Source organism: Thalassophryne amazonica, chromosome 19 (assembly GCF_902500255.1).
Source record: "Thalassophryne amazonica chromosome 19, fThaAma1.1, whole genome shotgun sequence".
Classification (NCBI taxonomy): Eukaryota; Metazoa; Chordata; class Actinopteri; order Batrachoidiformes; family Batrachoididae; genus Thalassophryne; species Thalassophryne amazonica.
In genome coordinates, this window is record NC_047121.1 from 63,738,191 (window position 1) to 63,764,773 (window position 26,583).

The following is a 26,583-nucleotide window of genomic DNA, read 5'->3' on the forward strand; positions in this document are numbered from 1 at the left end:
TATATGCCAAATGAAAAAGGTAACAAAAACAGGAAAATCTTGGTATGCACACATGTATGTACAAATAGTGAAATAAGAGTGACATCATATATTTACATACACATCAGTCCCTGATCGATTAAGGCCAAAGTGCTGTGGACACACACGTAGGCTGCTGTTGCACTTTTAGTGTTCCTCAGTTTGCAGAATGCAAAAACGCAGTTATTCAGTCATATATATATATATATATATATATATATATATATATATATATATATATATATATATATATAAATAATACTTCAGACTCTGGGGTTGTGTGCCCACTCCACAGAAAAAGCATTCAGCAATAAAATTATTCCAAAACTCGCCTGTTTGAGTGCTTCCTTTATAGAAAAGTATAATACTGTATATATATGTACATAAACACAGCAGCGATCACATCACAGGATCAGTTGCAGCCTTCCAGGACTTCCTGTGACGTCTTCACACCCAGACAGAGAATTAACACACAGTCCGAGTTCTCGGCCCTGAAGTGCGTTTTGGTGATTTTGATGGATGGTCCTGGAGTGCTGGGTTTCCCTTACAGAGACAGGACTGTAGTGCCGTGAGGGAGGGGTCAGAGCATGCCAAAGCCCTCGCTGCCTTCACTGATGGCCAGCTTCAGCATCTTGTGCAGCTCCTCGTAGGAGTCGTAGGTGGGGAGGCACAGCTGGTTAAAACTAAATACAGAAGATGACACAAAGTTAGTCAATATGCCTTAAAAACATTTTTTTCCTCCCCATCTAAATGTTGAAGAACAGGAAGAGGCATTTTTATTTTTATAATGCATGGGCTCCAACATTTTCCATCCCAATTCTGTGCCTGTCTGAGTTTGCTCCTCACCAGGTGTGTGCAGTGGGCAAAGTGCTGTGTGTAGGGGCAGCAATAATCTGGAAGGAGGGGCAAAGGGTGTTGAATCCTCCGGGAGGAAGCTGGGATGAACCAGTGGTGAACTGTAGCAGACGAGCCAACTCCTCCTGAGTGAAACTGGACACCACCGCCCAAAACCACTTCATCACCTGCCACCGTGTAACAGAAAGAAACTAAATCAGATGTAGTATTTAAGAAGACCCCAGGCTGTAAAGGAGCATCAACAAAGTATTGAGCAAAGAATGTGAATACTTATGTACATGTGACTTCATAGTTTGTAAAAATTTTAAATTAATAAATAAAATTCATATTGTCATTATGGGGTGTTGTGAGGGGAAAAAAAAGAATTTCCTCCATTTTGGAATAAGGCTGTAACATAACAAAATGTGGAAAAAGTGAAGCGCTGTGAATACTTTCTGGCTGCACTGTATCCACCAGAGCCCCACTGTCTGAGGGAGCTGAACATGCCCAAATTGTCCTACCTTCTCTCTGAAGTGCCACGATCCTCCGACAATCACAGCGTGGGCCTTGAAGTCCTGCACATTTATATCGCCCGTGCCACACATCAACAGCTAACGAGAATAAAAAAACATAGTCAGTGACCAGCGTTTACCAGCAACCAAGAGGACTCTTATTCACAGCTCATACCTCCAGCTCATTCTCATCAAATATGGCTAGAAGGTTTTCTGGAACAAGTTCATTCAAACCTGCAGTTAAACACAAAAGCATGTTCACATTCCCGGACATCTCAAATCAGAGCCGTGGTTCCAGAACCCGGCTGTTTTCCATTTCTCCTTGCTCTGTGCACACCTGTTCCAACTGGTGATTGGCTAACACCTGATGCAGTTAATCATACAGAGCAGGGAAAAATGAAGAAACATGCAGAGCAAAGGGTCACGAGGACTAATTTAGACTGATGAGTAACCCCCCAAAAAACAGAACCAACACCAACAAAAACCACACACACCTTTTAGGAAGTGTTCCACCTCATCTCTCACTTGGCTAGCCAACCTGTACTGGGCGAGCAGATTGAGATAATGCATCTTGTTCTCGTTTGTAACAGCAATCTGAGCTCCGCCAGATATCAACTCCACCACCTGCCAGTGAATTAAGACAAATTAATACATCAGAAGATAAATGAAGACATACAGATAAATAACTAAATAAAAATCTTGATTAAACAGTGGACATTCTACACTCAGTGGTGAATCATGCATTCTCTTACATCAACATAAGATAAAATCTGATGAAAAATGTTTTGTTAACCCTCTGGAGTCTGTGGACTCACTGGTGCATCCAGGTCTTTTTTACCAAACCTTCAGAAATTCTCCCTTTAAGGTATTTGTATATAAAATGCCCATGTGTTGCATATCAAAACGCTCAGAACAATCTCATTGCGTTCTGAATCTGAGAAATATATTTGTCTAGAACACCATCTATTATTTATTTATTTATTTATTTATATTTATATAGCGCCAAATCACAACAAACAGTTGCCCCAAGGCGCTTTATATTGTAAGGCAAGACCATACAATAATTACGTAAAAACCCCAACGGTCAAAAAGACCCCCTGTGAGCAAGCACTTGGCGACAGTGGGAAGGAAAAACTCCCTTTTAACAGGAAGAAACCTCCAGCAGAACCAGGCTCAGGGAGGGGCAGTCTTATGCTGGGACTGGTTGGGGCTGAGGGAGAGAATCAGGAAAAAGACATGCTGTGGAGGGGAGCAGAGATCAATCACTAATGATTAAATGCAGAGTGGTGCATACAGAGCAAAAAGAGAAAGAAACACTCAGTGCATCATGGGAACCCCCCAGCAGTCTAAGTCTATAGCAGCATAACTAAGGGATGGTTCAGGGTCATCTGATCCAGCCCTAACTATAAGCTTTAGCAAAAAGGAAAGTTTTAAGCCTAATCTTAAAAATAGAGAGGGTGTCTGTCTCCCTGATCCGAATTGGGAGCTGGTTCCACAGGAGAGGAGCCTGAAAGCTGAAGGCTCTGCTTCCCATTCTACTCTTACAAACTCTAGGAACTACAAGTAAGCCTGCAGTCTGAGAGCGAAGCGCTCTATTGGGGTGATATGGTACTATGAGGTCCCTAAGATAAGATGGGACCTGATTATTCAAAACCTTATAAGTAAGAAGAAGAATTTTAAATTCTATTCTAGAATTAACAGGAAGCCAATGAAGAGAGGCCAATATGGGTGAGATATGCTCTCTCCTTCTAGTCCCCGTTAGTACTCTAGCTGCAGCATTTTGAATTAACTGAAGGCTTTTCAGGGAACTTTTAGGACAACCTGATAATAATGAAATACAATAGTCCAGCCTAGAGGAAATAAATGCATGAATTAGTTTTTCAGCATCACTCTGAGACAAGACCTTTCTAATTTTAGAGATATTGCGTAAATGCAAAAAAGCAGTCCTACATATTTGTTTAATATGCGCTTTGAATGACATATCCTGATCAAAAATGACTCCAAGATTTCTCACAGTATTACTAGATGTCAGGGTAATGCCATCCAGAGTAAGGATCTGGTTAGACACCATGTTTCTAAGATTTGTGGGGCCAAGTACAATAACTTCAGTTTTATCTGAGTTTAAAAGCAGGAAATTAGAGGTCATCCATGTCTTTATGTCTGTAAGACAATCCTGCAGTTTAGCTAATTGGTGTGTGTCCTCTGGCTTCATGGATAGATAAAGCTGGGTATCATCTGCGTAACAATGAAAATTTAAGCAATGCCGTCTAATAATACTGCCTAAGGGAAGCATGAGAACACAGCACAGAACCTTGTGGAACTCCATAATTAACCTTAGTCTGTGAAGAAGATTCCGCATTTACATGAACAAATTGTAATCTATTAGATAAATATGATTCAAACCACCACAGCGCAGTGCCTTTAATACCTATGGCATGCTCTAATCTCTGTAATAAAATTTTATGGTCAACAGTATCAAAAGCAGCACTGAGGTCTAACAGAACAAGCACAGAGATGAGTCCACTGTCTGAGGCCATAAGAAGATAATTTGTAACCTTCACTAATGCTGTTTCTGTACTATGATGAATTCTAAAACCTGACTGAAACTCTTCAAATAGACCATTCCTCTGCAGATGATCAGTTAGCTGTTTTACAACTACCCTTTCAAGAATTTTTGAGAGAAAAGGAAGGTTGGAGATTGGCATATAATTAGCTAAGATAGCTGGGTCAAGTGATGGCTTTTTAAGTAATGGTTTAATTACTGCCACCTTAAAAGCCTGTGGTACATAGCCAACTAATAAAGATAGATTGATCATATTTAAGATCGAAGCATTAAATAATGGTAGGGCTTCCTTAAGCAGCCTGGTAGGAATGGGGTCTAATAGACATGTTGATGGTTTGGATGAAGTAACTAATGAAAATAACTCAGACAGAACAATCTGAGAGAAAGAGTCTAACCAAATACCGGCATCACTGAAAGCAGCCAAAGATAACGATACGTCTTTGGGATGGTTATGAGTAATTTTTTCTCTAATAGTTAAAATTTTATTAGCAAAGAAAGTCATGAAGTCATTACTAGTTAAAGTTAAAGGAATACTCGGCTCAATAGAGCTCTGACTCTTTGTCATGCTGGCTACAGTGCTGAAAAGAAACCTGGGGTTGTTCTTATTTTCTTCAATTAGTGATGAGTAGTAAGATGTCCTAGCTTTACAGAGGGCTTTTTTTTATAGAGCAACAGACTCTTTTTCCAGGCTAAGTGAAGATCTTCTAAATTAGTGAGACGCCATTTCCTCTCCAACTTACGGGTTATCTGCTTTAAGCTGCGAGTTTGTGAGTTATACCACGGAGTCAGGCACTTCTGATTTAAAGCTCTCTTTTTCAGAGGAGCTACAGCATCCAAAGTTGTCTTCAATGAGGATGTAAAACTATTGACGAGATACTCTATCTCACTTACAGAGTTTAGGTAGCTACTCTGCACTGTGTTGGTATATGGCATTAGAGAACATAAAGAAGGAATCATATCCTTAAACCTAGTTACAGCGCTTTCTGAAAGACTTCTAGTGTAATGAAACTTATTCCCCACTGCTGGGTAGTCCATCAGAGTAAATGTAAATGTTATTAAGAAATGATCAGACAGTAGGGAGTTTTCAGGGAATACTGTTAAGTCTTCAATTTCCATACCATAAGTCAGAACAAGATCTAAGATATGATTAAAGTGGTGGGTGGACTCATTTACATTTTGAGCAAAGCCAACTGAGTCTAATAGTAGATTAAATACAGTGTTGAGGCTGTCATTCTCAGCATCTGTGTGGATGTTAAAATTGCCCACTATAATTATCTTATCTGAGCTAAGCACTAAGTCAGACAAAAGGTCTGAAAATTCACAGAGAAACTCACAGTAACGACCAGGTGGACGATAGATAATAACAAATAAAACTGGTTTTTGGGACTTCCAATTTGGATGGACAAGACTAAGAGTCAAGCTTTCAAATGAATTAAAGCTCTAAAAGATATAATGTGGCTCTAAGGCTGAAAATATGAAATGTGTTTAGACCAGGGCTTTGAACCAGAATGTTTTCCCCAACTGGTTTGTTCTGAACAGAAAGGGTATTTTAACATTTCTAGTTTTGGGTTCCACCCCAAAATTGATGTTCCTGAACTGGTTAGAACAAAAAATATAATTCCCAAACCAGTTAATAATGTTCCATGTCAACTGTGGGACACTGATATCACTGTATATGCCAGACCTGTATGTGCCACTGTAACACTCCCACGAAAAATGGAGAAGACGACAATACAAGGTTCTGTAGCAAGCAGCAGAAGCGGGACACTGAGTAAAATAAAGCCTTTTAAGAAAAAGAGGGTTTGCGCTGATCATATGAAATAGACATACTGCAGATTTAAAGTGAAGCAGTGTGTTCGTGTATTTTTAAAAGACATGGCACTGTGTTGCTCTCAGCCTCACAGAAAAAATAATGGACCAAACACTAACCAGCAGTGTTTCTGTATAGGCTCTCAGTTGTCCAGGTGGTTTCCATAGTAGAGAAGCTTGAATCTTCGACTGGACTGGTTTGCTTGACGTGAGGACGTTTCGCTTCAAATCACAGAAGCTTCCTCAGCTAAAATTCTTGCTCTGGTAGTCTGACTTCTGTCTTGACTCTTGTAGAGAAGAATAAACCAGAAGCCAACAAAAGCTGGAGTTTTTAACCTAACCAGACCCCTCCTACCGAGAGGCCGACTGCTATAGGCTAGTGACTAAACAATAGCTCTAATTAGCACCTATTGTGCACTCTCCTAATGATGGGATGGAAGCCTCCCCTGATGGCTCCCTTGACGACTCTCCTGATGACGTGAATGACTCATTACCATGAACAAGACTGAAACTGCTTAGACCTGAGTACCCCATTGTAAACAGGGGACAAAGCGTGTCTGAGACCCGCCCCCCGGTTAAGGCTGGGTTTCAACTGTTTTACAAAGAATGCTTCCTTGACACCTCTCTCAAACCATTTCTTCTCTCTGGCTAAGATTTTAACTTCCTTGTCCTCAAACGTGTGGTTAGTGTCTTTCAGGTGGAGATGAACTGCAGACTGAGGTCCACTGGCGACCTCTCTGCAGTGCTGGTATAGCCTCTTGTTTAAAGGTTGCTTAGTCTCACCTATGTAGTGTTCATTACAGTTTTCCTGACATCTGATAGAATACACTACATTGCTCTGTTTGTAACTAGGGATCCTGTCCTTAGGGTGAACTAATTTCTGTCTCAAGGTGTTAACCGGTTTAAAGTAAACTGGGATTTTGTGCTGTCTGAAGATCCTCTGTAGTTTTTCCCCCCCTCAGCTGTGAGGCAGAGACTGCTGGAGGATGTGTCTCTACCTGAAAGGACCAAACTCACACCAGACCACATCTGCCAACTCTTGGAGAACTGTCTTAACACCACGTATTTCCTGTTTAGGGGGAATTACTACAGGCAGATCCATGGTTGTGCAATGGGGTCCCCAGTATCCCCCATTGTGGCCAATCTGTACATGGAGCGAGTTGAGAAGACAGCCTTGACGGGCCTCGTTCACGGGCATCTCTCCCAGTCACTGGTTCAGATATGTCGATGACACATGGGTTAAAATCAAGCAACAGGAGGTCGAGGACTTTACAGAACACATCAATTCGGTGGATTCCAATATCAAGTTCACAAGTGATGATGCCAGAAACAACCATTTAGCCTTCTTGGACTGTGATGTTACGACTGGAGAGAACAGGCAGCTCCAGACAGAGGTTTACAGAAAACCCACTCACTGACCAATATCTGCTCTTTGGCTCAAACCACCCCCTTGAACACAAGCTCGGGGTGATCAGGACTCTTCAACACAGAGCCCTACAGGTGCCCACAACTGCAGAGGGAAGGGCTAAAGAACAACAACTTGTACGGAAAGCCCTCACAGTATGTGGGTACCCACGATGGTCCCTGGACAAAGTGCAGAAGTCCCAGAAAACAAAGAGACCAGATAGACAGGAGACGGAGACAAGAAGAAGAGGAGTGTCTCTCCCTTATTTAGCAGGAGTAGGGGAAAAACTACAGAGGATCTTCAGACAGCACAAAATCCCAGTTTACTTTAAACCGGTTAACACCTTGAGACAGAAATTAGTTCACCCTAAGGACAGGATCCCTAGTTACAAACAGAGCAATGTAGTGTATTATATCAGATGTCAGGAAAACTGTAATGAACACTACATAGGTGAGACTAAGCAACCTTTAAACAAGAGGCTATACCAGCACCGCAGAGAGGTCGCCAGTGGACCTCAGTCTGCAGTTCATCTCCACCTGAAAGACACTAACCACACGTTTGAGGACAAGGAAGTTAAAATCTTAGCCAGAGAGAAGAAATGGTTTCAGAGAGGTGTCAAGGAAGCATTCTTTGTAAAACAGTTGAAACCCAGCCTTAACCGGGGGGCGGGTCTCAGACATGCTTTGTCCCCTGTTTACAATGGGGTACTCAGGTCTAAGCAGTTTCAGTCTTTTGTTCATGGTAATGAGTCATTCACGTCATCAGGAGAGTCGTCAAGGGAGCCATCAGGGGAGGCTTCCATCCCGTCATTAGGAGAATGCACAATAGGTGCTAATTAGAGCTATTGTTTAGTCACTAGCCTACAGCAGTCGGCCTCTCGGTAGGAGGGGTCTGGTTAGGTTTAAAACTCCAGCTTTTGTTGGCTTCTGGTTTATTCTTCTCTACAAGAGTCAAAACAGAAGTCAGACTACCAGAGCAAGAATTTTAGCTGAGGAAGCTTCTGTGATTTGAAGCGAAACGTCCTCACGTCAAGCAACGCAGTCCAGTCAAAGATTCAAGCTTCTCTACTAACCAGCAGTTAAAGCTACAGTCCTCATGCAACCATTCATACAATTTTGACTGTTTCAAATATTAAAACCATTCATTAACTCAATCACTCACTCATCTTCAACCGCTTACTCCAATTAAGAGTCATGGGGGAGGGGGCGTTCCAGCGGTTCAAAGCCTTGGTTTAGATATTCCTCAAATCTTAAGTGAAAACACACCTTCATCCATTTGGACAAATTGTTTTGGTGTTAGAGATGGGTTCACTCAAGTTGTTCGGACCCAAAAAACCAGTGCAAGATATGAAACCATTTTTAGATCAATAAATAATAAATTTGTAAACATGTTTCATGCAGTGCAGCAGGGCTACCTGCTGGGAGCTGCATGGAAGGGAGCCAGTACACTGCAAAATCACTTACCACTTACCAGTGCTGAATGTCTTAAGTCTTTATTGTGTTAATAAAACCTTTAGTGATTGAAACTCTTATATCTTTATCTTTAAACATCTTTAAAATGCTTCACTGAGAATCCCAGACTGACACACACTGCAGCCATTGAAAGCACAAAGAGGTAATGACGTCGCAGGGCCACGTGATCTTCTCCAGCTTCTGATTGACAAATTGTCTCAAAGATGGAAGTTGTAGCTAAAGAGTGATCAAAGGAAGTCTCTGTGACAATATGTCACTAATTTATTAATAGAAATAGAGCCTAAAGTTGATCTGGACTCACTGGTGCATGTGTGGATCCCAGAGGGTTAACCTCAAATGCACTACTGCAGTATAATTTTAATCGTTTTCTCCAGCAGTGTGAGACATCACCTCCCACTCCTTATCAAACACTCCCTTACTGAAGACCAGGCTGCAACGCCTGAAACATAATGACCGAGTTGTGTTACGCTGGGTACATTTTTTTGTTGCATCACTGCTCAAAATTTCCACATCTTGAATAAGTTTAGAAAATGGAAAAAATGAATATCAACTCATAATCGCAACCAAAACCTTTTTGTTTTTATATCTTCCTATCTTGAGTGATCCAGGTTAGTTGAGGCGTATTCAGAAAAGTGAAAAGCAGAAAAATGACTTTTTGTAACCTGACAGCAGTCATGTGACTCTTTTCAAATCGCTGATCAGGATTTAAAAGTCTGCGATGTCTTCCCCAGTCATAGAAGCTCCCATAAACAGGTGTTAATGACTCAATATTGCAGAGATTATATCAAAGTGACGGTCTACAGATGATTATTCTGTTTGCCTGCCACTCACATCATGTGAATAATCTTCTCTGGAGGGGCGAGGCAGCAACATCGTGAAAGACAAAATCGAGTACGCTTCTCTCATGCAGCCGGTGTGCAAAGCGTAATCTGTTAACATGCCACCGAAATGAATCAATACGCAGCACAGCCACTATGCATACACAACACATCTGGTGTGTTTCAGGCAGGAACTGTCAATATTTGCGACACCACAAACATTTTGGGTCACGGTGACTGAAAGACACTCCACATCACACCCACGTAAAAAAAAAATCCCTCCTATTTTCCGGCAGTGGTATATATTTTTTCCTATCTGCAGATTATCTTGAGTATAATGTCTGTAATTATTATTTTACTATTATTTTAATTGTAACATTTATCAGCTGTTGTATAAATCTTTAACGTTTTTTTTTGTAATAACTGATTAAACACCGGGTGCTACGTACACTGCCAGTTATTTTGTTGAATTTTATAAGTACAGGATTACCGCCGCCAAATTCCAGTCATCCACCTTTAAGTAAACGAACCACTCCCCCTCTTTAACAAGAAAAAGCCTGCCAAACAAGCAATATGGTTTCTTTTTGTGTGGTTTATTGCTCCTGTCGCCTATTAAATTACATCAGGGATAAAAGTCGAGCGTTTCCTCACCTTCTCCAGCTGTCCCGACTTGCTGTACTTCTCCTCGGCAAACACAAGGTCCATTTCACTTACGTCATTGTTTAGGATGAAGCAGACTTTAGTTTTGTAGAACTCCTGGTCATCTGTCTCAAAGTACTGCATGCAGAAAACAAAGGAAAGTGACATTTTTCAATAAACATAGCGTTCCATCTTTTCTGCGTGAGGATTACAAGAAGACAGACTCGGCTTTACTTTTAAACTTGGAAATTTTAGACAGCTGGACAAACGGCAACACACGTCGGCTAGTTCTCTAAATAAGCCACAAAAACAAATCCATTCTTGGCCTTGTGGAGAAGGTTAAAGTGATGATACAGACCAGCTGACAGCAGGAGGTAAACAATGAAATTAAAACTTTCCTACTTGATAAGAATAAGTATTTTTCATGGGAACGTGCTGCGTGCCGTACCTTGTAGTTCATCCGAAGGCCGATGATCTGGGCCAAGAAGGAACGTGTAAAGCGAGCCCGGACCAGCTGTTTGTAAGCCCCACCAAGAGCAGATTCATACAGACACTTCCCAACCACACGACCCGCAAACTCATACATCTTTAAACGCAGGTGTGGCGGCCTGTCGGGGTTTGGGTGCACCTGTAAACAGAGCGTTATTGTTGTTCTGGGTGTTTAATCCATCATATAGTGGGTGTTACAAAGGATAACTCACGAGGCCCTGGTTGTTGTCGCTGAAGCGGGTGAACAGCTGGTTGGAGGTGTCAAAGAGGGTTTTACAAACCAGTTCAAACCATTCCCTGCGAGGTCCTCCCCAGTCCAGAGCTACAAAACAAAGTAGGGGATCAAAAAAGCTACGGTTCAGATTAGATGCTGTTTTTACATCAGATGGGCTCATTTTCCAGATTGGGGGGGGGGTACTACTTTGCTCTTAATGAGCAATGAAAACAAGGAACTTTCACCTGTGGTCCTGACTGACACAAGTTGTCCAATGTTCTACATAATACTCTAAAATAAAATACTTAAATGTTATATTAAACTGCAATATGAACAGTATTAATGAATTAAAAATACCCTTTTTCAAAATCATGAAAAGTTAAAAAGCCTGTGTGTGTGTGTGAGAGAGAGAGAGATCAAATTTTTTGTCAGAATGATGAGGATGTGTACATTGTTTGGTGAGAGAGTAACAATAATAATTTTATTTATAACTGTTTTGGGATGAATAAATTCGCCTTACCCAGTGATTTGAATTAATTCAGATCAGTGGTCCTGCCAAGCAAATATGCAAAAGGTCAGGAATACTTGTCATTTCCCAGAGCTGCAGACTTTCCCCCAGCTAGGCTGTACACGCTGGCTCAAGACTGTACAGACGACAGACACTGGATCCTCAACACCTTTAATTTTAGAGAGATTCTTTCTGTGGTTGGAGTGCACCAAGCTGAGCCTGTAGTCTCTAGTGGAGCACGAGGCTGTAACATGCTGAATGAGAGTGCCGCTACAGTCTTTCAGTGAAGCTTTTTTGTTTTTTCAGGCTACATTTCTTCCAATGGCAGGGGTGGTGGCCAAGTGGTTAGTGTGCTTGATTTTAGTGCAGAAGGTATCCCGTTCAAACCTCTGTGACTGTGATTTTACTACAACTGCATTGAAATTAACACCATTATCACTTCAAAAACAAGACATGATACAAAAATCACACTTATGTAAACTTTGCAAATAATTCCGTTCTCATGCATGCTGAACCGTGGGGGGTAGACCCTATGGCTCACAGATCAACTAACATCATTTACACTCCTAAAGCAATGCCTCTAACTCAGTGATGCAGGGGGCTCTGCATTGCTATGGAGATGGACAAGCATAAATCAGGCTTAAGTCAGCATGTAATATAACCCAGATTTTACATTGAAATGAATGGGCCACTCTTGTTTGACAAGACAAGAAAGCTAACATTATGTTTTGAAAAATGTAAAAGGAGCTGCCTCAATCAAAACCTACAGTAGTGTTCAGAATAATAGTAGTGCTATGTGACTAAAAAGATTAATCCAGGTTTTGAGTATATTTCTTATTGTTACATGGGAAACAAGGTACCAGTAGATTCAGTAGATTCTCACAAATCCAACAAACCCAAGCATTCATGATATGCACACTCTTAAGGCTATGAAATTGGGCTATTAGCAGAAAAAAAGTAGAAAAGGGGGTGTTCACAATAATAGTAGTGTGGCATTCAGTCAGTGAGTTCATCAATTTTGTGGAACAAACAGGTGTGAATCAGGTGTCCCCTATTTAAGGATGAAGCCAGCACCTGTTGAACATGCTTTTCTCTTTGAAAGCCTGAGGAAAATGGGACGTTCAAGACATTGTTCAGATAGAAGAATAGAAGAATAACCAGAATGGTAAAGGCTCACCCACTGATCAGCTCCAGGATGATCAAAGACAGTCTGGAGTTACCTGTAAGTGCTGTGACAGTTAGAAGACGCCTGAGTGAAGCTAATTTATTTGCAAGAATCCCCCGCAAAGTCCCTCTGTTAAATAAAAGATGTGCAGAAGAGGTTACAATTTGCCAAAGAACACATCAACTGGCCTAAAGAGAAATGGAGGAATATTTTGTGGACTGATGAGAGTAAAACTGCTCTTTTTGGGTCCAAGGGCCGCAGACAGTTTGTGAGACGACCCCCAAACTCTGAATTCAAGCCACAGTTCACAGTGAAGACAGCGAAGCATGGTGGTGCAAGCATCATGATATGGGCATGTTCCTCCTACTATGGTGTTGGGCTTATATATTGCATACCAGGTATCATGGATCAGTTTGGATATGTCAAAATACTTGAAGAGGTCATGTTGCCTTATGTTGAAGAGGACATGCCCTTGAAATGGGTGTTTCAACAAGACAGTGACCCCAAGCACACTATTAAACCTGCAAAATCTTGGTTCCAAACCAACAAAATTAATGCCTCGCAGATGTGAAGAAATCATGAAAAACTGTGGTTATACAACTAAATACTAGTTTAGTGATTCACAGGATTGCTAAAAAAGCAGTTTGAACATAATAGTTCTGAGTTTGTAGCGTCAACAGCAGATGCTACTATTACTGTGAACACCCCCTTTTCTACTTTTTTTACTAATAGCCCAATTTCATAGCCTTAAGAGTGTGCATATCATGAATGCTTGGTCTTGTTGGATTTGTGAGAATCTACTGAATCTACTGGTACCTTGTTTCCCATGTAACAATAAGAAATATACTCAAAACCTGAATTAATCTTTTTAGTCACGTAGCACTACTATTATTCTGAACACTACTGTACGAGGTCTATCAGAAAAGTATCCTAGCTTTTTATTTTTTTTAAAAACTGTATGGATTAGAATGACGTGAGATTACACCAATCATGCTTGAACCCTCGTGCGCATGCGTGAGTTTTTTCACGCGTGTCGGTGACGTCATTTCCCTGTGGGCAGGCCTTGAGTGAGATGTGGTCCCGCCCTCTCGGCTGAATTCCTTTGTTTCACACGCTGCTCGAGACGGCGCGCGTTGCTTTATCAAAATTTTTTCTGGACCTGTGAGGAATATCCGAGTGGACACTATTCGAGAAATTAAGCTGGTTTTCGGTGAAAAGTTTAACGGCTGATGAGAGATTATGGGGTGTTTCTGTCGCTGTAAGGACTTCCCACGGAGTGGGACGTCGCGCAGCGCTTCCAGGCGCCGTCGTCGGCCTGTTTCGACCTGAAGACATCCTAATTTAAGGCTTAATTCACCCAGGACGTCGTGAGAGAACAGAGAAGATTCAGAAGAGGCCGGCATGAGGACTTTATGCGGACATTCCACTGTTTAAGGACATTTTGTAATGAAAGACGTGCGCGCAAATTCGCAGAGTTGTTTCCGTGACGACTGCGAATCTGTGTGCGCCGCGACAGGAAAAACACCTCCGTGTTGAAAACCATTTGTAAAATTCAGGCAGCTTTTGATGTCTTTCAACAAGTGAGTAACTGAGAAATTGTTTAACAGCTTGGGCATGTTCCAACTTGCCCGTTAAGGTTTCCAACAGAGGTGTTTTTCCTGTCGCGACCCCCCGCGGTCGGGTCCGGCCCGACATGCGACTCTGCCCGCACGTTCTTTCATTACAAAATGTCCGTTAACAATGGAATGTCCAAATAAACTCCTCATGCCGACTTCTTCTGAAAGTTCTCTGTTCTCTGACGACTTACTGGGTCAACAGAGCCTGAAATGTGGAAATTTTCAACTTGAAACGGCGAGACGCTGCCGCCTCGAAGCGCAGTTCGCCGTCAGGCACCGTGGGCTGTCCTTACGGCGACACTACCAGACCAAAATCTCTCATCAGCCGTTAAAATTTTTATCGAAAACCAGCTGAATTTATTGAATGGTGTCCATTCAGTTGTGCCTTACAGTTTTGAAAAAATTTTGATCAAACAAAGCAGCAGTCTCTGAGCCATTCCTAAACAATGAAAAATCGATGAGAGGGTGGGCGACTCCTCACTCAAAGACTGCCCACAGGCGAATGACGTAACCGACAGGCGTGAAAAAACTCTTGCATGCCCACGAGGGTTCAAGCATGTCTGATGTAATCACACGTGATTCAAATCCATATAGTTTTTGAAAAAAATAATAAGGTCGGATACTTTTCTAATAGACCTCGTATTTAGAAGCGGCAGACGGGACTACTGAAGAAATACTCGGCTGCATTTTGCATTTTATTATATGACAATAAAGAAGCAGAGAAATAAAGCATTTCTAAACAAGAAATAATGTTTCCTGTTTCTGTCCTTATCACATTTGAAGGCAGACGTCCAGAAAATGTACTAAGAGATACATGTTTGACAGTGTAAATGCAGTTTCATGGTCACAGGTGTGTGTGTGCGTGTGTGTTTAGTCACTCAGATTTTCTGACGTACCTTCCTCATCCTGAAACACCACCTCAAAGTTCTTACTCCAGTCTGACACTGAGAAGTTCCTTGTCGCCTTTAAGGACTGTGTCACATAAAACAACAACAGACAGCGTATCATTACCCACATGATGACAACAATTTTTAATGCGTATGGAAAATGATTCAGCACAGAGAACTCACTGAATCTAGAACAGAGTGTCGGGCAATTTTTAGGCAGGTCTTGGTGCGAGGTTTCTTGGAGTGGATGTGCCTGAGTTCACGCTGAAAGAAGTTCACCTTGTCTTGGAACGTTTCAGAACCACCTACGAACAACAACACAAGATTACATTGACAGGATCTTAAAAAACTAAAAACAGAACAAAAGTCATGCCTTCTGAGTGAAGTTCAAAGCCAACGTGACAACAAACCGATGTTTTTGTGTAGAAAGCGAATGAAAGTGGCAGCCATGATGTTCCTGTCTTTGCAGCTTAGCTCCACAGGAGGCTGGATCCCATCATCCACCACTAGAGTTAGGTGCTTGTGAACAGGGTCAGGACCATGATAGGTAAACTGACAAGAGGGCAGAGAGTTAGGCTGAGCTGATCAAATCTCATAACAACTACAGCACAGATTTTTCATTTTTCTGACACACATCAATTCTGCTTACCTTCGTTCCTGGGCACACGCGAAAGGTGTAAAGGCGCCACGGAATAATTTTCAGGTAGAATTCCTTCACAGACAGTTGCTGTTACATACACATGCACACACACACACAAAAATGTAAAAGTTGACTTTACATTGTTAAATTAACATGATGAACACTATTTTCCCAATTCCTAGAACTTTTCTTGTACCTTTGGCGATATGTAGCAGTAGACCTTTTTAGGTTTCTTGACCTTCTCAGGTTGTCCCTCCACAGGAGAGTCGTGCTCATCCTCTTCCTCTCCCATAGAGGGCCGTCTCTGAGGAGCCAGCAAAGAGGAGGCTGGCAGCTGCCACGACAAGCTGCTGTAGTTCCCGCTGCTGTACAGGTAAGCTTCAAAATAAATGCTGATGCCCGGAGTGGACACATTCTTCTCCACACAGGCCTTCTCATTCTCTGAAAGCCAAAGGAATGCAAACTATCAGCTAAATACATTTCGTTAACATTAATTAAAACATTGAAAGGTGTGTTGTAATTCTGGGCTTGATGACTTAATTTTAGGAACATTCTCTGCCCAATCGAGGCATTTTTTTTGATTGATCAGTGTAAGATAATTTATACACGAGTCATCAAATCATTGCGCGTTCCATCTTGCGTTGTTTTATATGTACAGCATCAGCGGCGCAGCACAGAACCGCATTGCACATTTACACTCTCTTTCATTTTATATATGCAAAAAGAGGAGGATGCTGAGGAAGCTGCTCAGCATCCTGGACAACACCTCCCACCCCCTGAATGCCACACTGACGTCCTGTCAGAGCACCTTCAGCCATAGACTGAGGCCACCGAGGTGCACCACAGAACGCCACAGGAGGTCTGTCCTACCTGTGGCAATCAGACTGTATAATTCCTCCCCCTTCTGCATGATGACTACATAACAAACAGAACTATTCAGAGTTATTCAGAGTAAATTTGTTGTACTTATTGTGGAAAAAAATGTTCACCGTTTATGGTTTCTGTACTCTGGCAAAATAATTTCCTTCGGGATAAATAAAGTTGATCTTATTCACACAAATCATCAAAAATGTCAATCTCCCTGTGTTTCACAGTAGTGTAGATGGAACACAGATACACTGTGATCCGACAGTGCTGCCACGGTGCAATTTTTAAAGCATATTTTCACTTTCCTTAGGTTCAAATACACACACATCTGTTTCTGATGGCTGACCCATATGACATACTCTCCATGCTGTTCAATCAGGTAGTGCATGCCACACAGATTTTCTCATTGTCATGTCTGTTTTCCTTCTGTTCACAAAGACTGTACAAGCACAAGCAAAGGGGTCAGCAGTCCCCCCCCCCCCCCAAGTTCCACCTTTGAGAAACTTTAAAACATTTTTACATAATAATAGATAATGAATGTTTTACTAAAATGATTTTCAATCAATACTACTCTTGAGTGTTCTATTTTTACTAGTATAATGCTGTACTACGTGGAATTGATGAGCCATATATTTAAAAAAAAAATCTGTTTACTTATTTATCTAACCCTAAATCAATAAATGAAGCATTAAGGAGCAGCTTGGACTGAAAGTGTCTTTATTCCTTAATGCATGGTGGAGCTGTTAAATGGTCAAGCATAGTGGAGCTGTTAAATGGTCAAGCCTATACATGGGATTGATTTGAATGTGCTTTCAAAGTGTTCTGTGCAAATGCAATATATAGGAAAATACAAGTATCACACAGACAATCTGTATTGGCAGATACTCAAGTTCAAATGACTCAGATCAGGATTGGGGCAAAAATAAATAAATGCCCTGAATGGGATACTGATTTACTTTCCTATGCTGTGGATGTTTCCAGTTCAGCTAATGACAAACACATTTACTACAGCCTTGCAAAAAAATCAATAGGCCTGTAACTCATTACTGTGTGCCCGCCTCAATGAAGCAAATGCTTTGTCACGCATGACCCATGGGTAAGTGGTCAGAACAAAAACCAGCAGACTGATAGTCATTCACAACACAGCTTCCCATCACTAATACCATCACAACTGCTCTCTTTATCAGTATCAAAACATGTAAAAATACCACCACTACTCTGTGATTAGCAGCAAAACTTCACAAGTTTTGAGCAGAACTAGTTTAATCAAGGATATCAGTTCTTACTAAAAAAAAAAAAAAAAAAAAAAAAAAAAATTTTTGGCTCCAAATGGGAATCAACTTTTGACATTGTGGTTATTTTTGGGTGGAATACTCTGAAGGACTCAAAATCATCAACATATTTTGTGTTTAACGTTCACCTTTTTTCCAGTGGTTTAACATCAAGCCACCTCCAAACTAGAGAGTGTTCAGAGAGAACACACCTCCACAAACACTTTACACATATCTCTGTAACTATTAGAGATAACTTTAAGCAGGATTACGCAAAATCTCTAACACTGCCAGACAGGGCATTTTTAAACATTTTCTCATAACATCTGTGTATTATCTTTTAAGAAATTCAAAAAATTGTTGAAGGGGAAAAAAATCCTTGATCTTCCCTCCTAATTGGATCTGATCCCAAAGCTAATGGTTTATTCCTTGGCCTATATCCCACCCTCAGTTTCAACAAAATCTGTTCAGTAGTTTTTTGCAGAATCCTGCTAACAGACAAATAGCCCTGAAAACTTTACCTCCTAGTCGGAGGCAACTATTGCAAACGTGCATGAAAAGACTGCTCACCACTGAGAACAATAATGTCAAATTCCCCGTTGCTGAGCGGCTGGTCTTTGTAGGAAATGCGGGCCCGGAAACAGCCAGTTTTCTTCAGGGTCAGTCTCAGCAGAACCTGACACTGCTGCTTGTTAAGTGAAACTGACTTACTGTAATAATCCTCTGAGCTCTCGTCATCCACCGTACCCAGCTGTAAGTAGAAATCCAAAAGTCAATTTTTTTTACAAGAAACTGTCCTGCTAAATATAAAAATGCAATGACAAACAGAAAGGTGAAGAGGAATGCATGCTTCAGCTTACTCATCGTCATAAAACAAATCTTCTAATCACAGAATTTTACATAGGAAAATGGTTCTTATTCCCGTACAGAATGCACATGGACAGTGTAGTTGGCCTCATCTGTGAGAGATGTGGAGTTACTGGTGGGGTTGCCATACTCATCCCTGGGCTCGATCTGCAATGTGTGCCGCTGTCCGTTTGTTAGCACCAGGGTTGAGAAATGGTAGGCTATCTTGGTTTTGGATGGAACTACTGTACCTGAAATGGACAAAGAAACATAAAAATACTCAATCAGGCTGGGAAAGGCTCATGTTCTGACAGCATGAAGATGATGAAATGAGTTTTATACAAACCAAAGTAAAACAAACAAACAAAATCAGGTAAGATAGCTTTTAATTTGAATAAAACTTTAATTAGATTGACAATGACAGAGCAGAACTACACATCTAGGCTACTAACAAATCACATGACATTTGAGTAGATTTGAGTATGAAATAACCAACCTAAAAATACTTTTTACGAGGTCTGTTAGAAAAGTATCCAACCTTATTATTTTTCAAAAACCACATGATTTGAATCACATGTGATTACCATCAGACATGCTTGAACCCTCGTGGGCATGCAAGAGTGTTTTCACGCCTGTCGGTTACGTCATTCGCCTCTGGCCATCTTTGAGTGAGGATGTCGCCCACCCTCTCGTCGATTTTTTCATTGTTAGGAATGGCTCGAGACTGCTGCTTTGTTTGATCAAAATTTTCAAAACTGTAAGGCACAACTGAGTGGACACCATTCGATAAATTCAGCTGGTTTTCGGTAAAAATTTTAACGGCTGATGAGAGATTCTGGTCTGGTAGTGTCGCTTTAAGGACGGCCCACGGCAATCTGCGCTTCGAGGCGGCAGCGTCTCGCCATTTCAAGTTGAAAACTTCCACATTTCAGGCTCTGTTGACCCAGTAAGTCGTCAGAGAACAGAGAACTTTCAGAAGAAGTCGGCATGAGGAGTTTATTCGGACATTCCATTGTTAGCGGACATTTTGTAATGAAAGAAAGTGCGGGCAGAGTCGCATGTCGGGCCGGACCCGACCGCGGGGGGGTCGCGACAGGAAAAACACCTCTGTTGGAAACCTTAACGGGCAAGTTGGAACATGCCCAAGCTGTTAAACAATTTCTCAGTTACTCACTTGTTGAAGCCATCAAAAGCCGCCTGAATTTTACAAATGGTTTTCAACACGGAGGTGTTTTCCTGTCGTTGCGCACACAGATTCGCAGTCGTCACGGAAACGACTCGGCGAATTTGCGTGCACGTCTTTCATTACAAATGTCCTTAAAACAGTGGAATGTCTGCATAAAGTCCTCATGCCGGTCTCTTCTGAATCTTCTATGTTCTCTCACGACGTCCTGGGTGAATTAAGCCTTAAATTAGGATGTTTTCAGATTGAAACAGGCCGACGACGGCGCCTGGAAGCGCTGCGCGACGTCCTGCTCCGTGGGAAGTCCTTACAGCGACAGAAACACCCCATAATCTCTCATCAGCCGTTAAACCTTTCACCGAAAACCAGCTAAATTTCTCGAATAGTGCCCACTCGGATATTCCTCACAGGTCCAGAAAAAATTTTGATAAAGCAACGCGCGCCGTCTCGAGCAGCGTGTGAAACAAAGGAATTCAGCCGAGAGGGGCTGAACCACATCTCACTCAAGGCCTGCCCACAGGGAAATGACGTCACCGACACGCGTGAAAAAACTCACGCATGCGCACGAGGGTTCAAGCATGATTGGTGTAATCGCACGTCATTCAAATCCATATAGTTAAAAAAAAAATAAAAGTGTCGGTTTCTTATCTAATAGACCTCGTACATCATTCAACAGAAACTGCAAAAACACTAGTTAAGACCTACCTGGCTGGAATATTTTGTAATAAGGGCTGTAGGCCACATTGAGACCACCCAACTTGACGGCGACCTCGTAGCGTCCAGCCTTGCGCACTGTGAAGGTCACTTTGACTACGTTGGACTCCGGCTCCTGCAGAACCTCCTGTGTGATAGGGATGTCCAAAGCCAGTTCAATGTGGGTGATGTTGACCCGCAGCCCCACAGGTCGATGAGCTGGGAAAGGCTGACCATTCTTATAGAACAGCTGCAAAGACAGAAGAAAAATGTTTAACACTGTGTAATTAAACACACGTTAATTTCAAAACATTTTGGCTGGTTGCATGCACATAAAGCTAGAATGGAAAATTCATCTTTATTACATCACACAAGAGAAGGAGGGAAGAGGAGAAAGTTTTCACCTGGACTCTGAAGCTCATAGTATGTCCCACCTCCTGTGGTTCCTTCCAATCCCATGACACCTTACAGGAACGTGGGTCCAGGTAGTTGCCCCGGACGTAGTCATAGATGCTGCGGTCACCACGTCGTCCCGGATCCTCATTTTGCAGAAAGCTAACCACTCTTGCTGCAAGCTCACAAAGGAACTTGATGGTAAAGACAAAGGCTATGATGGAAACGGTAATTCCACCTGCCACAAGAAGGATTTTTTTTTTTATAACTAGTACAATTAACTAGTAAAGAGCTGATATTTTACAACAGTAACATCACTCACCAATCACGTAAAACATGAGGTCCCTTGTCGAGAAGCACAACGCCACAGTACAGCCAAATAAAAGAGCTCCTGCTGAAAATGAATGAAACGCAAAACAGTCAATTATTGCACAAATGAAAGAAACAAATTCTTTACGCACTGTTACCCTGCCGAAGACTCTGATTCATACAATCCAGCTCTGCACTTTCAAACTCCTGGGTTTGGCCTTAAGATTGCAACTGTGTAACTGTTACAATGACTTAAGCAGGTTTCTTCCTCAAAATGCAAAAGGGACTTTTTCCTTACCACTGTCACCTATGTGCTTGCTCAGGGGGTTTGGTAAGGTTAGACATTACCCGTGTGAAGTGCCTTGGGGCAGCTGTGTTGCGATTTGGCACTATATAAATAAATTTAATCGAACTGCACTTTGAGCGCTGAGACTGCACAATAAATTATGACTGTTGTACTTTCATTTCAGAGCCTTTCTTCTGAGACTACACAAGCCCAAAATCAGCACTTACAGGTTCACACTGTCATAAACTCAACTACAGCACTGTGCTCATACAGCACAAACCTCTACCAACACTAGTTTCTAATTCCATAAATTTTTATCTTGGAAAAAATTTTCAAGGTCAAAGTCCTGTTAGAAGGTCATATGCTAAAATATAATACAAAATACAGATCAAAAGGGCTTTTCAATGTTAATAATAAATATCTGCTAAATCCACAATACGGCTCAGATGCGGATCAAACTTAGTCTATTCGTTGAGTGTCAGTTTGCACCTCATTGTCACAAATGAGTGATTGAGGCACTTTTGATTGCGAAATAATGCAAAATGTACACCAAATAGGCTTTTCAATATTAAAGTGTTCACAAAATCCACAATCTGGATCACATCCAGATCAAACTTTGTCGAGTGATAGTGAGTGTCAGTCTGCACCTCACTTCAAATATGAGAGTCATTGGGCATGTATGATTAAGATATAATGTAAAATATACATTAAATGGGGTCTTCAATGTTAAATTTAAATGTCCACAAAATCCACAATCTGGATCAGATCCAGACCAAACTTTGTCAGTCAATAAAAGATACCATCCTGCATAATGCTCTCAAATATGAAAGAGTTATAAATTTTTGAAAATTCATTCACTGTTTGACTTTGACCTTGAAAATTAAATCAGTTCTTGTCTATCAAAGACAAAGAAACAAACAAACAGGGGCGAAAACATAACCTCCTCCAACATCGTTGGCAGAGGTAACTATTTTCCATGCTCTCGTGGCAAATTAGGAAACAAGAAACGCTAAGAAACAGAATTTTCATTTTTATTCATCATTCAGTTTTTTTGAAAGCCAGTTCAAAGATACAGTTTCACATTTAATTAGTTCATTTGTAACTGCAAACTGCCCTTGATATCCCATCTGTTGCACAATACATGCTGGGATAATACTCCACCTGCATAATCCTGTTTGCAGGTGGAGAAATGATAGATGTGGTTTGAAAATCTACTAATGTTTTTCAGTAAATCTGAGACCCATCCATTTTCTTCCACTTATCCTTTAATATGTTATCACATAAATATTCATTTAAAATATTTTTGCTAATGACAAACTGAGAACAATGTGAATTTCGAGAATGTCTAAATAATGTAATAAAGCAATGCTTTAGCCATTATGCCCTGCTACAAGATTTTTTTTCTTATAAAACTGATCTGAATACACCCACAATACCACAGACTCCTGAGTTTTCTAAATGTAGAACTGTTTTTGGTTTGAATGTTCAGGCTTTTCAGAAAGCAACCAGAATCTCACCAAATGACCACTTCTCATTCAGACTCCTCTCAGCTAGGCTGTGTACCAGCCGGATCTCGTAGTCCTGGTCACGGCTACCCCTGGATGTCTGGAGGACCTTGATACCTGTAGACAACCTTATGTAATCTTCGTAGTAGTAGCCCCAGGCAGCAAGCAAGAGCTGCAGCTGACTGTCAAAATGAGCTAGGTCATCCAGATTCATACAACCCAGGGTCTTTAATCTGCAGAGAAAAAGATTAAATATATGAATGGCAAGAACAACAGCACTGTCCAAGTACTTATATACACTATCCAACAACATAACCCAGTGATTACTAAAGCATTACACCACATCTCTCTATTCCCCAAGATTACTGATGTATCTGCAAACAAGCTGCTTGTGCACAAAACAATCTTTTTCACTCCAATTTGCATGAGAGTAGCTTCAATCTTGTCAATTTCCGTCTGATGTTATGCCACCAAGTTCTGACATAATGCAACTGTATTTATGAGGTGTTCACAGGGAGAGCAACACCGCAGACACAGGTCTACGTAAGCGTTCAGCAAGGTAAAAGCTCACCTACCTTTAAAAATGTAATAATACCTTTGCCCATCAACATTAAAAATGTGCAGACAATTTCCATGGCATACAAGTAATAGAAACACAAAAATCATTTCTTCATGTCCAGACATATTTAGAGATTGACATCTGTTTCTACTGGAGGGACAATTGAAAACACAGTAACAGCAAATGCAACCAGCCATGAATTCAGATACCGCCCTCAAGTGGTCATAAACAAATGTAAATCTCATTTTGTCCAGCAAAAGTAATGGCCATAATCAGAAAACCACAACAAACACACAGGCACACACACACATTTATTTATTTCTAAATGGAAGCTGGGAAAGGCTACACGATGACATGCCAACAAATAACTGTTTATGAAAAAGCAAAGCCACTTGTGACTGTATTCTGGATTAGTGTAAATGCCACAGTATAGACCTTTCTTTGCTTACGTATAGTAATAATGCTCTAAGTTTTGGGCACAAAGCCACTCCTGGAAGGCAAAGTCTTGGAGTAGCTGGAAGTGAGCTTCTGCAATTTCCTTCCAGTGCTGCTGTTCTTTCACCACCACCTCCTCCAGACGACTCAATACACTCAAACTCAGTTCCTCCAGTGTCTGGACATCTGGAAAGAAGACATAAAAAACATATTAAAAATCGTCACAAATGCCAAAAATAAAGAATTCTGTATTTTAAGAAAAATGCCACAACTGAAATTCTCTTAAATAGCTTTGTAGTTTGTATCTATGTGGATTGTTCTCAAACAGGTCATAACTTCTTTCAAGGATACAAATTAACATTTCCAGCAAGTTGAACAAAAACTGGTTTGCTACTTTATGACCATCTTTCTTAAATAGCAGCGAAACAGAACATCTATGTTCAAGGTAATGATAAGTGTCACCTGCTGACCTTCAAATAAGTGCCTGTGTTCATAGAGGCTATGTCCTCGAAGCCATTCCTTGATCTGACGTTCTTTATATTTCTTCCAGCGCACTTCCCAGAAGAAGATCCACAACAGTGAGCAGAAGAGGAAGGTCAGCAAGAAGCGGCGGTCCATCAGACCATCTTCAGCCTTCACTCGGACCACTTTGTACGCTCGGAAAAACTGCCTATCACCAGATGGATAGTTAATTTACCTGTGAGGAAAGACAGATCTGCTTTAGTTCCAGAGAAGGCAAATGAAACAATTAGTGAATTTATTGAAAAATAACTGATTACAGTTCTACCTCACATTAAATGACACACGCTGACCCTGCCATGTAACTCCCTGGTTCCCAATCTCCATTCTGATACCCCCACTAGGAAGTCACTAAAGATCATAGGGTATCACAAAGTTTTATCTACTCTGAGGTTGGAGGCAGACTGACTGGAGTTCATCAGGGGTGTGTTCTGTCTCCTACCTTGCATGGACTGGGATTGGGTAGGGTTGTGGAAACCAGTCACTTGGGTGCTTTTGTTGGCGAAGAAATGTTTACTGACCTTGACTTCACAGATGATGGCGTGATCTTAGCAGAGTCAATGGATACTCTGATTACAGCACCTGAGAAGCTGAATGAGGAATCAGAGTTTCTGGGTTTGAGATTGTCCTGGATCAAGACTAAGATTCAGGCTTTAAACAACTTCCTGGACTCAGCCATCAGAATTGTATGTGTATGTGGTGAAAGAGCTGAACTTGTATCGACATTCATTTATCTCGGCAGTAACATACATTTCTCTGGGTCCTCGGCCTTTGAGAATGAGAGGCACCTGGGAAGAGCTTGTGGATTCAGGAGATCACTGGACAGAGGTGTTTGGTGATGCCAATATCCTTTGCAGATGAACTCTTTAGGGTCCTGGTGCTGTCTGTCTTGCTGTATTCCACCATTTGGAAGATTCAGATGGCTTTCACTGGCTTTTCAGTCGTGTGACTAGCCGAGAAATTGTGGAAGAGGTGGGCATGTCACAACATGTCCTGTGAGACTTCAACACAAAGGCGCTTTTGCTCCGCCATCAGCTTTGTGCCGAAGCCATCGGCATGAATTTTGCTGCAACTCTTTTCATGGCCAAATCTTCTGTCACAGTGGAATGTGTCGGAAAAGCGCTGATGTCCACCTCTTCCGCAATTTCTCGGATAGTCACACGACGGTCCTGCATCACCACAGCGTTCACTTTGGAAATGATCTGGTCATTTCAGCATGTTGATGGCCGACCGGAGCGTGGCTCGCTCCCCACCGTTGTGCGGACGCCTTTAAACCGGTTGTTAGGGCTGTCACAATTATTACAATATTCGTCAATCGCGATTATTTTTCATATTCGGGATTACCGTGAATTATTTTATCCACAAAGCATAAAACGACTCAGAATCTGACGTCATTGTGCTGCAGCCTCGCTCTCGTCTTAATGCGGGACAATAACATGGAGGCTGAAGAGCGATCCGTCCTGCCGTTTGGATAAGACGGCCGATTAAAACAGTGGCCGTCTTCTTCAAAAGCCGTCTAAAATGCGGAGCTGTCGGTGTGTGTGTCTGTGTGTGCGCACGCGCACGGAGTCAACAGGCTGCAGACTGCGAGGGAGGGGGTGTGTGAGGGAGATTCCTGAATGCAGGCGCGACACGTTACAGTCTGAGAACCATCAGTGCGCATCGAGCACGGAGCAGAGAGAGGATTTTAAACCGAGTGAACAAGTTAAAAAAAACCAAAACAAAACGTGAAGCTGCATTTACTTCTCTCTGAACTTTCTCTAAAGGTGTGATTCTGCCGTTACCGTCCTGTTCACATCATGTCATATGAGATCATGAGATGAAATAAACGGTCAAATAGCTTTAAAAACATATTTAAAAAATGAGAATATATGAATGAACTGAGCCACAAAAAAACAAAAAAACCCTGACATGGAGAAGCTGTGGTGATGTTCAGACGCACAGATCACAAAAAGCAGGTGATAACTCTGAACTTTAACAGCTGTTATTTTCCAAAGGTATTTATTTGTTCAATCTTGAGCTTAATGCAGTGTTTAAGCACAAAACGTGACTGATGAGGAGAAACAATTTCAGAAATACAACAGAAACAACCACAAATCAGAAAAAGTTGGGACTGTATGTAAAATGA

The 26,583-nt window shown here is 41.5% G+C and overlaps 1 protein-coding gene and 1 long non-coding RNA gene across 3 annotated transcripts; one reads left to right on the plus strand and one right to left on the minus strand.

The window, feature by feature from the left end:
- Positions 1-275: 275 nt before the first annotated feature.
- Positions 276-24,580, minus strand: arel1 (apoptosis resistant E3 ubiquitin protein ligase 1). 2 transcript variants are annotated; one of them, XM_034194946.1, is made up of 21 exons: positions 24,407-24,580; positions 23,951-24,122; positions 22,955-23,175; positions 21,165-21,236; positions 20,854-21,080; positions 20,462-20,699; positions 18,655-18,824; positions 18,298-18,478; positions 15,786-16,030; positions 15,599-15,676; positions 15,360-15,501; positions 15,133-15,254; positions 14,959-15,034; positions 10,772-10,881; positions 10,519-10,698; positions 10,146-10,208; positions 1,859-1,988; positions 1,540-1,598; positions 1,374-1,463; positions 865-1,040; positions 276-701 (listed from the first exon to the last, which is right to left on the minus strand). In XM_034194946.1, exons 1-21 carry the CDS (start codon positions 24,552-24,554, stop codon positions 599-601), a joined length of 3,003 nt encoding a protein of 1,000 aa, XP_034050837.1. In that variant the 5' UTR covers positions 24,555-24,580; the 3' UTR covers positions 276-598. The 2 variants fall into 2 exon arrangements, with proteins under 2 accessions (XP_034050837.1, XP_034050836.1); XM_034194945.1 differs by having other exon boundaries at positions 10,083-10,208.
- Positions 17,475-24,665, plus strand: LOC117531801. Its single transcript, XR_004566737.1, has 2 exons — positions 17,475-17,552; positions 24,487-24,665. It is a non-coding gene; the product is annotated as an uncharacterized LOC117531801 (long non-coding RNA).
- Positions 24,666-26,583: the final 1,918 nt, after the last annotated feature.

What these genes read in the sequence shown, in the direction of transcription:
- arel1 (XM_034194945.1), bottom strand. Translation starts at nt 24,554, where the DNA reads ATGGACCGCCGCTTCTTGCTGACCTTCCTCTTCTGCTCACTGTTGTGG. An exon ending in ACACAGGCACTTATTTGAAG is followed by an intron (nt 24,123 to 24,406) that starts GTCAGCAGGTGA and finishes TCTTCTTTCCAG; the next exon opens with ATGTCCAGACACTGGAGGAA. An exon ending in TTGATGAGAATGAGCTGGAG is followed by an intron (nt 1,464 to 1,539) that starts GTATGAGCTGTG and finishes TATTCTCGTTAG; the next exon opens with CTGTTGATGTGTGGCACGGG.